The sequence below is a fragment of the Aquarana catesbeiana genome, linkage group LG10, assembly GCF_042186555.1.
Source record: "Aquarana catesbeiana isolate 2022-GZ linkage group LG10, ASM4218655v1, whole genome shotgun sequence".
Lineage (NCBI taxonomy): Eukaryota > Metazoa > Chordata > Amphibia > Anura > Ranidae > Aquarana > Aquarana catesbeiana.
In genome coordinates, this window is record NC_133333.1 from 27,084,331 (window position 1) to 27,098,391 (window position 14,061).

At 40.6% G+C, this 14,061-nt stretch overlaps 1 protein-coding gene across 2 annotated transcripts in view; it reads right to left on the reverse strand.

Annotated features, from left to right (window-relative positions):
* Positions 1–11,733: 11,733 nt before the first annotated feature.
* The window catches only part of LOC141110482 (uncharacterized), a 41,335-nt gene continuing 39,007 nt past the window's right edge, over positions 11,734–14,061 (reverse strand). The window contains exon 10 of one of the 2 annotated variants that reach the window (XM_073601843.1): positions 11,734–11,979. In XM_073601843.1, the coding sequence (XP_073457944.1) occupies positions 11,830–11,979 (150 nt within the window). In that variant the 3' untranslated portion in view covers positions 11,734–11,829. The remainder of the gene's footprint in view (positions 11,980–14,061) is intronic. The other variant, XM_073601844.1, reaches the window with a different exon arrangement.

Here is a 14,061-nt window from a genome sequence, read left to right on the forward strand (position 1 = left end):
TTAATCTTCTCAAAGTATCAGATTATTACTTTAATCTCTTCACCCCTAAAGCAATTGCTAATTATTTTTTTTCGGGCCTACCGTTACCTTTCCTCCAGTGTCCATCCTAGGGGTACTCATCACTCGTTCAATTGAAACTCTGGCTCCAACACTTAGTCTTTTTTTCTTCTTTCCAAGTTTTCTTCAGTAACATCACATGCAATAGAAAGGCAGAGGGTGAAAAAGGGATTCAGGTACCTTGAACGTTGCGGTCGGAGATAACTTCTACATCCAGCGAATAACGCTTCCAAAGCTGGATTTAGCAATCACCGGATAGGCCCCTCTCACTGACCTAGCAGCCGATGCAATGCTCGAAACACGGTCTCTGCCACAGACCTTAAGATTCTGGATGAACACATTGTGGATGATCTAAACGGTCTCTGCCACAGACCGTACAGTCTCGAAAGAATGACTGTGGTACTAAACCAAGATATGTCTCCGACTGAGTTCCCAGGCTCTTCTCAAGATACCAGCCTTATGCTCGGTCCTCTCCTGAAGAGTCCTCCCCTGGTCACTACAGTCCTTTGCTTCTTCCCGCAGGCCTGACAGCAAAGAGACCATCATGCCGACCCATAGGCCACCAAGACTCTGATCCTTCCTTTAGTAGCTAGGCCTTAGATCTGCCAAGCTCAAAGCAGAACTTTAAGGATTCATAGTCTCCCAGGCCAGGAGGGCCACGAGGTGGGGAGTGCCAACCCACCCCCCGAGCCCGGGGGGGTCAGGAAGCACGGACCAGCCGATAGCCACCCCAAACAAGAACCACCTAAAAATGGTGTCTGTGCCTTAAATACACCTACCATGAAATATCCGGTGTGTGAACCACTCCCACCGAAAAGCCTCAGAGCAGCGAGTAGTCAATGTGTTTGACCAGACTGTATTTCCCAATCCACCAATGATGACAGCACCACCCATGGTTAGATGGAAATCTGCACAGTCCAGACGATCTGACACAGAAACCATTACATTTAGGCAATAATAAGTTAAGCCAAAAGTGTAGCTTCAACTAATATAAATTTCAAAAAGAGAATAGCGTCTGCTCAATAGGAGCTACATCTGTCTGAAAAGTACAAATCAATTATCCTTTATTGCCTAGAAATCCATAGAGTTTGTACCTTCCTTTGCTCTCTCCTTCTGCTGCACTATTAGTTAGTAGTGAATTATAGAACACCTCACCTCTATGTTATGAAGATAATGAGGGGAGGGGGAGGTGTTCTGTAGTCTTACATGTTGTGACAACACTGTTCCTCCAGTAATACAGTGCAGTGAGTCTGCATGTTTACCTTAGGACTGGAAGTATGTTACTGGCAGGATCACCAGGTCAAAATAAAGAAATGAAAAGCATGAAAAAGAAGAAAATAAATGCAGACACCATAGGGGTTGATTTACTAATGGCAAATAGACTGCACTTTACAAAATGCAGTGGCTCCAGAGCTTAGAAAATGAGGTAAGTTTTCATGTCACAAATAATACCCAATCACATGCAAGGAAAATAAAAAGAAACAGCATTTTTGCTTGCACAGGTTTGGATGATGGAAGTCAGCAGAGCTTCTGCTCATTTACTAAGCTCTGGAGCAACTGCACTTGCAGAGGGCAACAGTCTGTTTGCCTTTAGTAAGTAAGTCTAAGGACCAGTGGCGGCCCGTCCAGTAAGGGCGCATGGGCGCCACCCATATATATATATATATCGAGTTTACAACTGATAATGAGAATTGTCAGCCCAGTACAAATAGGGTAAATTATGTTAAGCATTTCTCCCCAGCCCCCTCCATAACATGGCATAGCAGGAGAAAGCTTGGTAGAATTTTTATGCAAGTAAAAAAAAAACCACCAAAAAAAGTAATCAGCGCTTGGTGGCGTGTAACAACCATAAAATAGGTGTCATCGGTTGTTTGGCTTCAAATGTGGAAATAATAATCAGAATGCTGAAGCCAAAAAATTATTTGGAATAGACTAGAATATACTTTAAAAACTTTTCATTTGTTTTCTCTTTTAGCCATTAATTGGGGAGATACATGACCCCCCTAAAAAAAAAAAAAAAAAAAAAAAAAAACACACTCACACACTTACTAATACATATTGTTAATGTTGTTTCTCTTCTGTTTAACTTTTTATCTAAATGTTCAAGTGGTTGTAAACCTCAAAAATGAAATATGAAAAAAGCATATCCCTCTATAGTGTGTACTTGTCTCAATCCAGAGCACTGAGTGTCATTACTGTCTGCTAAATTCCTTCCTCTGCTATCAGCATGAATCACTTCTGACAAGTTTTCCTGACACCAAAAGAAAAATGGTGACATGAGAGGGATCTCCAGCTGATTGACAGCCTCAGCTCTGTTCCTGTGTGCTGTGTGAAGGGGGATGTGTCTGTTTCTTGCAATCAGCTCTCACTGAGTTCTGCAGAGTGTAACTTCAGCTCCTCGCCCTCTGTTTTCTAGAGCTGAGAGATCCAGTGTAAATTCTGGATTTTGAACAGCTATAGAGAAGAAAAGACTGCAGATAAATAGGTACAACCTATGTAGAAGGATTTGTTTCATCCATGTGTATCACCTGAGGCCAGTCACTACACTGGGTATATGTGAGGGGTTACAACCACTTAACCACTTGCCGACCAGCCGCCGTCATTATACTGTGGCAGGTCGGCACGATCTCGCGAACCGTTCTAGCTATACGTCGGCTCGTGGGATCGGGATAGCAGGTGCGCACGCGCCCACTGTACAGCAGGGGAGCTGATGCTCGTGACTGGCGGTCGCGATGACCGCCGGCCACGAGCGATCACGGGCACAAGAGGCAGAACAGGGACGTTTGTGTGTAAACAAACACATCCCAGTTCTGTGAGGAGAGGAGAGAGAGACCGTGAGTTCCTACAAGCTGGGAACCATGATCTGTCATCTCCTATAGTCACTCCCCTCCCCCCCACAGTTAGAACACACATAGGGAACACGGTTAACCCCTTGATCGCCCCCTGGTGTTAACCCCTTCCCTGACAGTGACATTTATACAGTAATCAGTGCATTTTTATAGCACTGATCGCTGTAAAATTGTCAATTGACCAAAAATGTGTCAAAAGTGTCTGATGTGTCAGCCATAATGTCGCAGTCTTGATAAAAATCGCAGATCGCCGCCATTACTAGTTAAAAAATAAATAAATAAATAAAAATGACATAAATCTATCCCCTATTTTGTAGACACTATAACTTTTGCGTAAACCAATCAACATACGCTTTTTGCGATTTTTATTACCAAAAATATGTAGAAGAATACATATCAGCTTAAACTGAGCTTTTTTTAAAAAAAATGGGGCTATTTATTACAGCAAAAAGTACAAAATATTGTGTTTTTTTCAAAATTATCGCTTTTTTTTGTTTATAGCGCAAAAAATAAAAACCGCAGAGATGATCAAATAGCAACAAAAAGAAATCTTTATTTGTGGGGAAAAAAGGACGTCAATTTTGTTTGAGTACCACGTTGCACGTCCGCGCAATTGTCAGTTAAAGCGACGCAGTGCCATATTGCAAAAAATGGCTCGGTCATTGAGCAGCCAAATCTTCCGGGGCTGAAGTGGTTAAGTTTGTTGAGATTTTTTCAGCAACTATTTTTCCAGTCGTGCTCTCAGGCTCTCCTCTTCTCTGGACACATAGTGTGTAATGAAGAGGTTTGTTTGGTAATCAGAAACAAAATCAGAACTTAGTACACAAGACTAGACTAAGATCGCTGCCATACTGACTTCCTGAAATTAAACCAGAACTGAAATGTGATAATATTCAATCAATATTTCCCAAACTAATGACCTCACTTATCATTAATGTGCTTTAAGAATATGTAAATCCTAACAATGGACTTCTCTAAATTGCTACCTTTTGGTATGTTAAACCAAAATTCCAAAGGAAGGTTTCCTGGCACTTTCAGTAATTGGTTGGGTCCAGCTTGGACCACATGATTTATTAGCATGCCAGAACAGACTGGCTGCTTGGTCTGTAATATTCTGTAGTAGCTGGTGCTATGTACAATAAGTGGCGCTCTACTAGAGAGAGTTGCTTGTACTACATCTTCACCATTCAGGGGAAGCCTTGTACAGTGGAACCTCGGATTACGAGCATAATCCGTTCCAAGAGTATGCTCGTAATCCAATGTACTCGCATATCAAAGTGAGTTTTCCCATTGAAGTCAATGGAAACAAAAATAATTTGTTCTGCATTGGCTTTGAATGGGATGCAATACCACATGCAGCCAGAGGTGGGGGGCGCCGCAGAGCCTCGAAAACGGCCGAAAAGGCCCGAGGGACACTTCGGCTGACCTCGGCAAACCTCGGAAAGACTCTGTTCACGGGCCTTTCCATGCATTTGCGAACGGCGCCGATCGGCGACTTTCGGATCTACTTGGCTCCGGCGCCCCCCACCTCAGGCCAAAAGCGGTACTGCACAGCGCTTTTGGCCTGAATGCTGCTCGTTTTGCGAGACAACACTCGCAAATCGAGTTATGATTTTTAGAAATACAGTGCTCAGTTTGCGAAACGCTCGTTAACCGTGTTACTCGCAACCCAAGGTTCCACTGTATTTGTTTAATAAATACAAGGCTTCCTCTGACTTCCACCTTGGTGAAACAAAGAGACGTGACTTGATTAATATGGCGCCACATCCATGAAAGTTCAAACAAAAATAGGGGGAGAAAAAAGAACTTTAAAGGTTGCCATAAATAACACCAAAGGAGGAAACAAGTACTCAAAAAATATTTTTAAAAATACAAATTTTATCATGTTTAAAACCAGAAAAGCACATCCACAACTGTATGAAGCACTCCATTTTGCATTTCCCAACTTGTAGTGTTGAGCGATGTATGTATTGAGACATGTAATGGCCCAAAAGCATGTGTAGTATAGCTTATGGAGAATCCTCATATGCTGGGCCAGGTGCTGGCATCAATAAATCGTCAATCAGTATCTCAGCGTGTTTCCCCAAATGGCTTCCTCAGGAGATCGTATTTATGGCACCACATCCATGAAAATTCAAACGAAAATAGGGGGAGAAAAAAAGAATTTAAAGGTTGCCATAAATAACCCCAAAGGAGGAGAAAAAAGTTCCAACATCCACAGAATCAGGTGTATCCCAACCATATCCCAATGATAAGTACAAAGGATATGCCCTTGGAGAAACGGGACTAAAGGTGACCAGAACACCAAATTGGTATAAAAGGTTTATTATTACAAAAATTATAGACAATGCATTAAAAATGTCTCTGCAAAGACAGAAAGGATGAAACACAAATGGTGATGATACATATACAGATACTTAAGACGTCTCTGGTGTACCCAATGTTTCTGGCTTGACACTTTTCTTGAGGGGTTTATACAAACAGAGCAATAGTCATATAGCATTTCCATCAAAGAAACATATAAGGTTATAGCAAAACATCAAAAATAAAACATGACTGGAGACCAAAATGTATGACAATAGAAATCACATATCAATGGTATCTTATGATCTGTGCATGGATAAAAGGCCCTAAAATGGTCCCAAGAGACAGAAAAGCTGGACAGACAGGACGTAAAGGTGGTCGCCCCTCAGAACAAAAGAAGACCCCCTCGGAGGTCCAGTAGGGAGGGTCACAAATAAAACACCAAACTTTATTTGACCTGAAATGATCAAAACATATAATATAGTATAATGGCTGGTCACTCCTATGGTTATACTCACTCATAAACCAATTACCATATAGTATATATGTATGTATTTATACACACCTAGATAGTAATGATCCATCTTGTGTGGGACGTGTGCTGGTCATAAAGTCCCAATAATGAAAGGGAGGTCTAGTAGATCCCTTTACTCAGGAGGTATGTCTGAGGGACAGAGGAGAATTGTTACCAAAGAGTGTATGACCAAAACCACCATAGATCATGACCAAATAGGGTACAGATCACTGGATTTCAAGCTGGAACCGTCTGGTATGGGGATTACCTACCTCGTATTAGCAGCTCCAGGTGTGTGTGTGTTGTCAAGTCCATCGTGGCTCTGCTGGTTGCAGGTCACGACTGGATCTAAATAGGCACAGGACGCCCATGCATGCGCGGCAGTGAGAGGTCGCCGCACATGCGTATAGTGGCCAATTAGGACCAACTGTCCCCGGAAGGCACGGTGCCGCCCCACCTGGAAGCGTAGCGGCGTCCTAAGCTCCAGGGACACCGATGCACAACAAAGAAGGAAACAAGTACTCCAAAAATAATTCAAAAAATACAAATTTTATTTACACATCATGTTTAAAACCAGAAAAGCACATCCACAATTGTGTGGAATACTCTATTTTGCATTTCCCAACTTGTAGTGTTGAGCAATGTATGTATTGAGACCTGTAACGTATGGCCCAAAAGCAAAATAAACTTTGCATAGAAACAATGTTTTGCCTTTTTTATGCATTATATAATATATGGTATGAGTCTAACTGTAATGCATTTCCCAGCATAAATAAGATCTCCTGAGGAAGCCGTTTGGTGAAACGCGCTGAGATACTGCTTGACGATTTATTGATCCCTGCACCTGGCCCAGCATATGAGGATTCTCCATCAGATATACTATACATGCTTTCTGGCCATTACATGTCTCAATACATACATCACTCAACACTACAAGTTGGGAAATGCAAAATGGAGCGCTTCACACAATTGTGGATGTGCTTTTTTGGTTTTAAACATGATAAAATTTGTATTTTTAAAAATAATTTTTGAGTACTTGTTTCCTCCTTTGGTGTTATTTATGGCAACCTTTAAAGTCCTTTTTTCTCCCCCTATTTTTGTTTGAATTTTCATAGATGTGGTGCAATATTAATCGAGTCACGTCTCTTTGTTTCACCAAGGTTGAAGTCCCCTGAATGTTGGAGATGTTGTCCTCCTTTGGTGTTATTTATGGAAACCTTTAAAGAGATTTTTTCTCTCCCATTTTTTGTTTGACTTCCACTTTGGCTGACCAGAGAAAGCCTTGAATTAATTGACAAAACACAAGGCTTCTCCTGAATGTCAGAGATACGTGAGTACTGACCGCAGTATAATACAGATGCAAATAATGTGTTTGGTCCAAGCATTATTTAAAGTACCAGGAAACCTAGAGTTCAAGTTTAAAGTCGTTGTAAAGGTAATTTCTTTCTTTTTTTTTTTTTTAAATAGCAAATATCTCTATACTTATCTTCTCTGTGCAAAGGAATTGCACAGATCGACCCCCAAACCTCCAATTCTTGGGTCCCCCCCTGCTGACACTCCTGGCTCCTCCTCTCTGCCCAGTGCCCCCATGGTAAGCCACTTCCCATGGGAGCACTTGTGGCTGCTCGCTCCCGAGCCTGGCTGCTGTGTCCCTTGACACAGACAGAGGGACTCGGCCCCGCTTCCCACTCCCTCCTCACTTACTTTGATTGACATGCTTCCTCAACTAGTATGAAAATTCCCCTTCAAAGATACAGTAAAGTGAGTGAGTGTTGTCACCCCAGGACAGTAAGTGTGTTACTTACCGGATCATCAGGTGAAATTAAAAGAAAAAGGCTAAGGATAAAGGAAACTAATGCAGTTTTGCTGGTGGTTCATCATGATATCATGATCAATACATTTCATTTTGGTTTTACAATGTCATTAAAATGGCATGGAAGTGCTAACAAGGACCCAGGAAATATGGGCATGTACAAAACTATATATATATATATATATATATATATATATATATATATATATATATATATATATATATATATATATATATATATATATATATATATATATATATGTATATGTGTGTGTGTGTGTGTGTGTATATATATATATATATATATGTATTTATATATATATATATATATAGATATTTATATATGTGTGTGTGTGTGTGTGTGTGTGTATATATATATATATATGTATTTATATATATATAGATATTTATATATATATAGATATCTATCTATCTGTATATATAGATAGATGTCTATCTATCTATATATAGATCTATATCTATATATATATAGATCTATATCTATATAGATAGATAGATAGATAGATACATTTATATTAACGAGGAGGAACAGATCAGGGTCCAGCTGCACTGATCCAGCTGGGAATTTTAAAAAGAACTCAAATACACAGGTGCCGGTCACAGCACTAATCAATGTGTTATGCTCAATACCCCTCTCAGTCTTCTTACTCCTCATTCTCTTTATGTTGACTTCAGTTTCCTGCTCAACGCATTTCGTTCTAATAGGCTTTTTGTTAAACTCTAAAGTGAGTGTTTTTAACCACTTGCCGCCCGCCTACCATCAAATGACGGTGGGGCGGTGCGGCTCTCATTCTGGGTGGATGTCATATGATGGCACCCAGAACAACAGCTCTCATGCGTCCCCGGGGGGCCCCGTCCCCAATCTCTGTAAAGAGCCACGGCTCTTTAACCATGTGATCGGCTGTGTCCAATCACAGCCGGTCACATGTAAACATGAAGAAGCCCGTAATCGGCGCTCCTCGCCTCACACTGACAGAGCCAATCAGAGGCATTTCCTCACAGAGGACATCTAGGCATGCAATCAGGGCACTGATAATCAGTGCCCTGATTACAATAAAGCGCTCACAGTGCCAGAAGTGAGTGCCCACCAGTGCCAGCAGTGTTCCCACCAGTGCCAGCAGTGTTCCCACCAGTGCCAGCAGTGAGTGCCCACTAGTGCCCGCAAACAGTGCTCATTAGTGATGCCAGTCAGTGCTGGCTATCACTGCTGCCCATCAATACCCATCACTGCTGCCCATCAATGCCACCCATCAATGCCCATCAGTGCTGCCCGTCAGTGTCCATCAGTGCCGCCTATCCGTCCTGCCTATCTGTGCCCACCAGTGCCACCCACCAGTGTCATCCATCAGTACCCACCAGTGCCGCCTATCAGTGCTCATCAGTGCTAGATATCAGTGCCACCTATCAATGCCAATAAGTGCAGCATATTCGTACCTCCTCATCAGTGCCACCTAATCAGTGTCCATCAGTGAAGAAGAAAAATTACTTATTTACAAAATTTACTGACAGAGACTAAGAAAAACTTTTTTTTTCTTTTCAAAATTTTCAGTCTTTTTTTTAAGGAAAAAATAAAAAACCCAGAAGTGATTAAATACCACCAAGAGAAATCTCTATTTGTGTGAAGAAAATGATAAAAAATTCACATAGTTACAGTGTAGCATGACCGTGCAATTGTCATTAAAATTGTGACGGTGCTGAAAGCTGAAAAATGGCCTGGGCAGGAAGGGGGTGTAAGTGCCCGGTATTGAAGTAGTTCATCTTCATTGCCACTAGATGACACCAATTTGCCTGGTTCCAGCATCGTTAAGTCTATTTTCTGTGAGCCCAGGTTGTCATAAATATAACCCCTGGGGTGGTGTTATCATGCAGTATGGGCAACACTACTTCTGGACTTAGCAGTGCTTATTTCAGGAGGAAGGACCAGACATCACCAACCCCAAGGAAGAAAGTAAAGGACCCATGACATCAATAGAAAGGTATGTATAGGGTCTCTTTTTTTTAATACTGGGGGGGGTTGACTTCATGGAGGGGTGCTGGGTTGAGTTCTGCTCTTAGTGCAGTATCAAAGAACATACATATTTTAAATGAACAAATTGCAGGTGTTTTAGCCCTTTCTTGTAATATCCAACACAAAAAAATGATTTCATATTTATTTTGGAATCTTTTGTCCAGCTTGTTCCGTTGCTATTCTTATTTCAGTTTGTGAGATTGCGGGAATTGGTTGAAACCTTGCCATCTTTGTATTGATATTGGTGTCCCTGTTATTGAAAATTTACTTTCCTACTCATCTTTTTGAAGGATGTCAGAAGTAAAGGAATATTTCCTTAACGAGGACACAAATGAAGAAAAAAGTTTTGCTGGAGTCAAGCTTTAACTTGCTCTTCCCTTGTCATGATTAGTGCCTTCTTGAACTTTAAAAAAATCTGTTTAGTTCCGAATAATAACACAAAAATCTGGATTTGGATCTTACAACATGATATTTTCACTGATAATAATTGCTAATGATTTTCAAATAATATTCAATATTTAATTGGTGATGAATTTTTATGAAAAGCTTCCGTTACTCGTAAGGTTCTCTGCTCTTTTTCAGTATCCAACATTAAACTTCTGTAGACTATTCATGGCAATGTATCTTCCTTTTGGCTGTAAACTGTCCAAATGATGATTTGGGCTAAACAAAAAATGGTTAAATATACAGTGGGGACAGAAAGTATTCAGACCCCCCTTAAATTTTTCACTCTTTGTTATATTGCAGCCATTTGCTAAAAACATTTAAGCTCATTTTTTTCCTCAATAATGTACACACGGCACCCCATATTGAAAGAAAAAAACTGAATTTTTAACATTTTTGCAGATTTATTAAAAAAGAAAAACTGAAATATCACACGGTCCTAAGTATTCAGACCCTTTGCTCAGTATTTAGTAGAAGCCCCTTTTGATCTCATACAGCCATGAGTCTTTTTGGGAAAGATGCAACAAGTTTTTTACATCTGGATTTGGGGATCCTCTGCCATTCCTCCTTGTAGATCCTCTCCAGTCCTGTCAGGTTGGATGGTAAACGTTGGTGGACGGCCATTTATAGGTCTCTCCAGAGATGCTCAATTGGGTTTAAGTCAGGGCTCTGGCTGGGCCATTCAAGAACAGTCACAGAGTTGTTGTGAAGCCACTCCTTCGTTATTTTAGCTGTGTGCTTAGGGTCATTGTCTTGTTGGAAGGTAAACCTTCAGCCCAGTCTGAGGTCCTGAGCACTCTGGAGAAGGTTTTTGTCCATCCCCACAGTATGATGCTGCCACCACCATGCTTCACTGTTGGGACTGTATTGGACAGGTGATGAGCAGTGCCTGGTTTTCTCCACACATATCGCTTAGAATTAAGGCCAAAAAGTTCTATCTTGGTCTCATCAGACCAGAGAATCTTATTTCTCACCATCTTGGAGTACTTCAGGTGTTTTTTTAGCAAACTCCATGCGGGCTTTCATGTGTCTTGCACTGAGGAGAGGCTTCCGTCGGGCCACTCTGCCATAAAACCCCAACTGGTGAAGGGCTGCAGTGATGGTTGACTTTCTACAACTTTCTCCCATCTCCCGACTGCATCTCTGGAGCTCAGCCACAGTGATCTTTGGGTTCTTCTTTACCTCTCTCACCAAGGCTCTTCTCCCCCGATAGCTCATTTGGCCCCCAATAGCTCTAGGAAGGGTTCTGTTTGTCCCAAACGTCTTCCATTTAAGGATTATGGAGGCCACTGTGCTCTTAGGAACCTTAAGTGCAGCAGAAATTTTTTCGTAACCTTGGCCAGATCTGTGCCTTGCCACAATTCTGTCTCTGAGCTCTTCAGGCAGTTCCTTTGACCTCATGATTCTCATTTGCTCTGACATGCACTGTGAGCTGTAAGGTCTTATATAGACAGGTGTGTGGCTTTCCTAATCAAGTCCAATCAGTATAATCAAACACAGCTGGACTCAAATGAAGGTGTAGAACCATCTCAAGGATGATCAGAAGAAATGGACAGCACCTGAGTTAAATATATAAGTGTCACAGCAAAGGGTCTGAATACTTAGGACCATGTGATATTTCAGTCTTTCTTTTTTAATAAATCTTCAAAAATGTCAACAATTCTGTGTTTTTCTGTCAATATGGGGTGCTGTGTGTACATTAATGAGGAAAAAAAATGAACTTAAATGATTTTAGCAAATGGCTGCAATATAACAAAGAGTGAAAAATTTAAGGGGGTCTGAATACTTTCCGTCCCCACTGTATATAAACTGTCCAATCCTATTTGACTATTTCAGCATATTCTGTCTCTGGTTGCATTTGTAAGGTCCTGTTGGGTTGATTTGAAAAAACTATGTTTGAGTAAAGAATCTCTTCTTGGTCATTTGGGTTGTTGTTTGAGTCCTGTTGCTTCTTGGCATCATCAGATGTCTGATAACAAAACAAATTAAGATAAAGTAAGTATATAGTTTGTGGAAATATTTTTATAGAAACTTATCCCTAGTGCGCCCTTTGTATAGGCATATGGTCGACTGATCTTTCCCTTCATCGCAGATCATGTGACAAAGTGCTTTTTGAATCTCTAAGCATTCTGTCACTTGACCAGTTGTTTTGGGATCTCAGAGTAAAGGTTTTTTATTGTTATCTGAGGCTCCATTATAAAGATTTCCCCTCATTTGCTGTTCCTGTGACAATAGTTTCACCAATCAGGAAGTAAAGCCTCATACATACGATCAGATTGTTGGCCAACAAAGCGTCAGACTTTTGTCCGAAGGGCGTGTGCCAGGAACTTGTCTTACATACAAATGGTACACAATTGTCGCCCAACAAACACAAACATAGTTACGTACTACGTGGAATTTCAGCTCTTGAGCGCCACCCTTTGGGCACCTTCTGCTAATGGTGAGTATTATTTCCAAGCATGCGTGTTTGTACTTTGGACTTTTATGTGACGGACTTTTGTGCACACGATACGAAAATTTACTAGCCTGCCATCCAACATTTGTTGGTGGAAAGTTGGACAGCAATTGTCTGAAGGACCGTACTAACGGTTGGATTTTAGGCAAACAGTATGTCATCACACAATTCCCTGCCAAAAACGCTTACTGGAAAATCTACAGTGGTATTGCAAAAATATATATTTTTGCTTATTGTTTTATAGAGTAAGACTAGTGACTGGTTAATGAGTAGACAAGCTAGAACCTTTGTTAGTTTTTTTTGGTGTTCTTGTCTTTGTTTCAAATATTCCCTCACTTTCTGTCTGGTAAAACCAATATTGCTCTGAGGGTAAGCAAGGAAGAATCTAATCTTTCAAAGAAGGTTGAAGAAAAAAAGTTTTGGAGGGTCATACACTGTAAAGCTGAACTTTGGCTAGGGAAAATAAAAACATTAGTGTTTAGCCCTTACCCTATTCCCAGTAATTTTTTTCTTTAACTTTTTGATTTTGGTTTCAATGACTCAGTAATGCATACCTTCATCCATGGTCCAGCATTTTAATCCCCCATTCTTCATTCCTACAAAGTATGAGGGTACTTCTGGATGGGCCAACATCCTATCTCCATTATATGGATGCTGCGTATTACCTTGAAAAGATGCCATTCTATTGGTCCTGCACTGATTACATGATAGACAAGCCTACCTTGGCATGAGGGGGGCATGCAGAGTGATTTCAGTTGACCAATCTCTTTTACTAGAATTGGCAAGGCAGAAGATTAGAGGACCAAGGATGATGGCAAGTATAACTGGGTCATAGAACTTCTCATAGAAGTGAGAAGAGAGCCTAATACTATTTTTCTCCGGCGAGCGTTCAGCTTGAAATAATATCTTTTTCTGCAAGCAGCAACTGCAAACTCTCCAGCCAAGCAGGTGAGAACTAAAATCCGTAGTACTTGGCAGTGAATGCTATGTGCTCTGAGATACACCAATCTACCTCTATAATCTGAGCAGGTTCCATAGAATGGATTTCAGACTGAAATGATGTAGGGGTACTGTGCTACATTTGCCAAATAATACTGGGAGACAAAAGGTACAGGGAGTAGCTGCAAAACTTAGATGTTTAAAGTAATGTAGGGATTGCAGGATTGTAGGTCCAAAGGACAAGCCAATGATCTTCACAATGGAAAGATGAAAGACATTTTCGGTTTATGCAGGAAACTGGAATGGAAATGTAAGCCTGTTTGCTCCCAATTCTGCGGCTGTTTGTCTTGATCTTCCTACCACAGGCTCTGCTTTAACCTCCCTGGCAGTATGATTATGTCAGTTTTTTGCGTCTCAAATCAATACATTGTTTTGCATGGAAATTTGGCGTTTTACATTGTAGGCCTGTCATTTTTAGTAATAACTCACTTAAATCTGTCCAAACAAGAGTCTAGTAGACATCCCAGGTGTGATAAAGTTTGAAACACAAAATCATAAATTATAATATAATAAATAACTATAAATAATTAAAACAAATAATAATATAATACTAATAAAATGTATTCAATAATGTAATCAAATCAAAAACACTGAAAT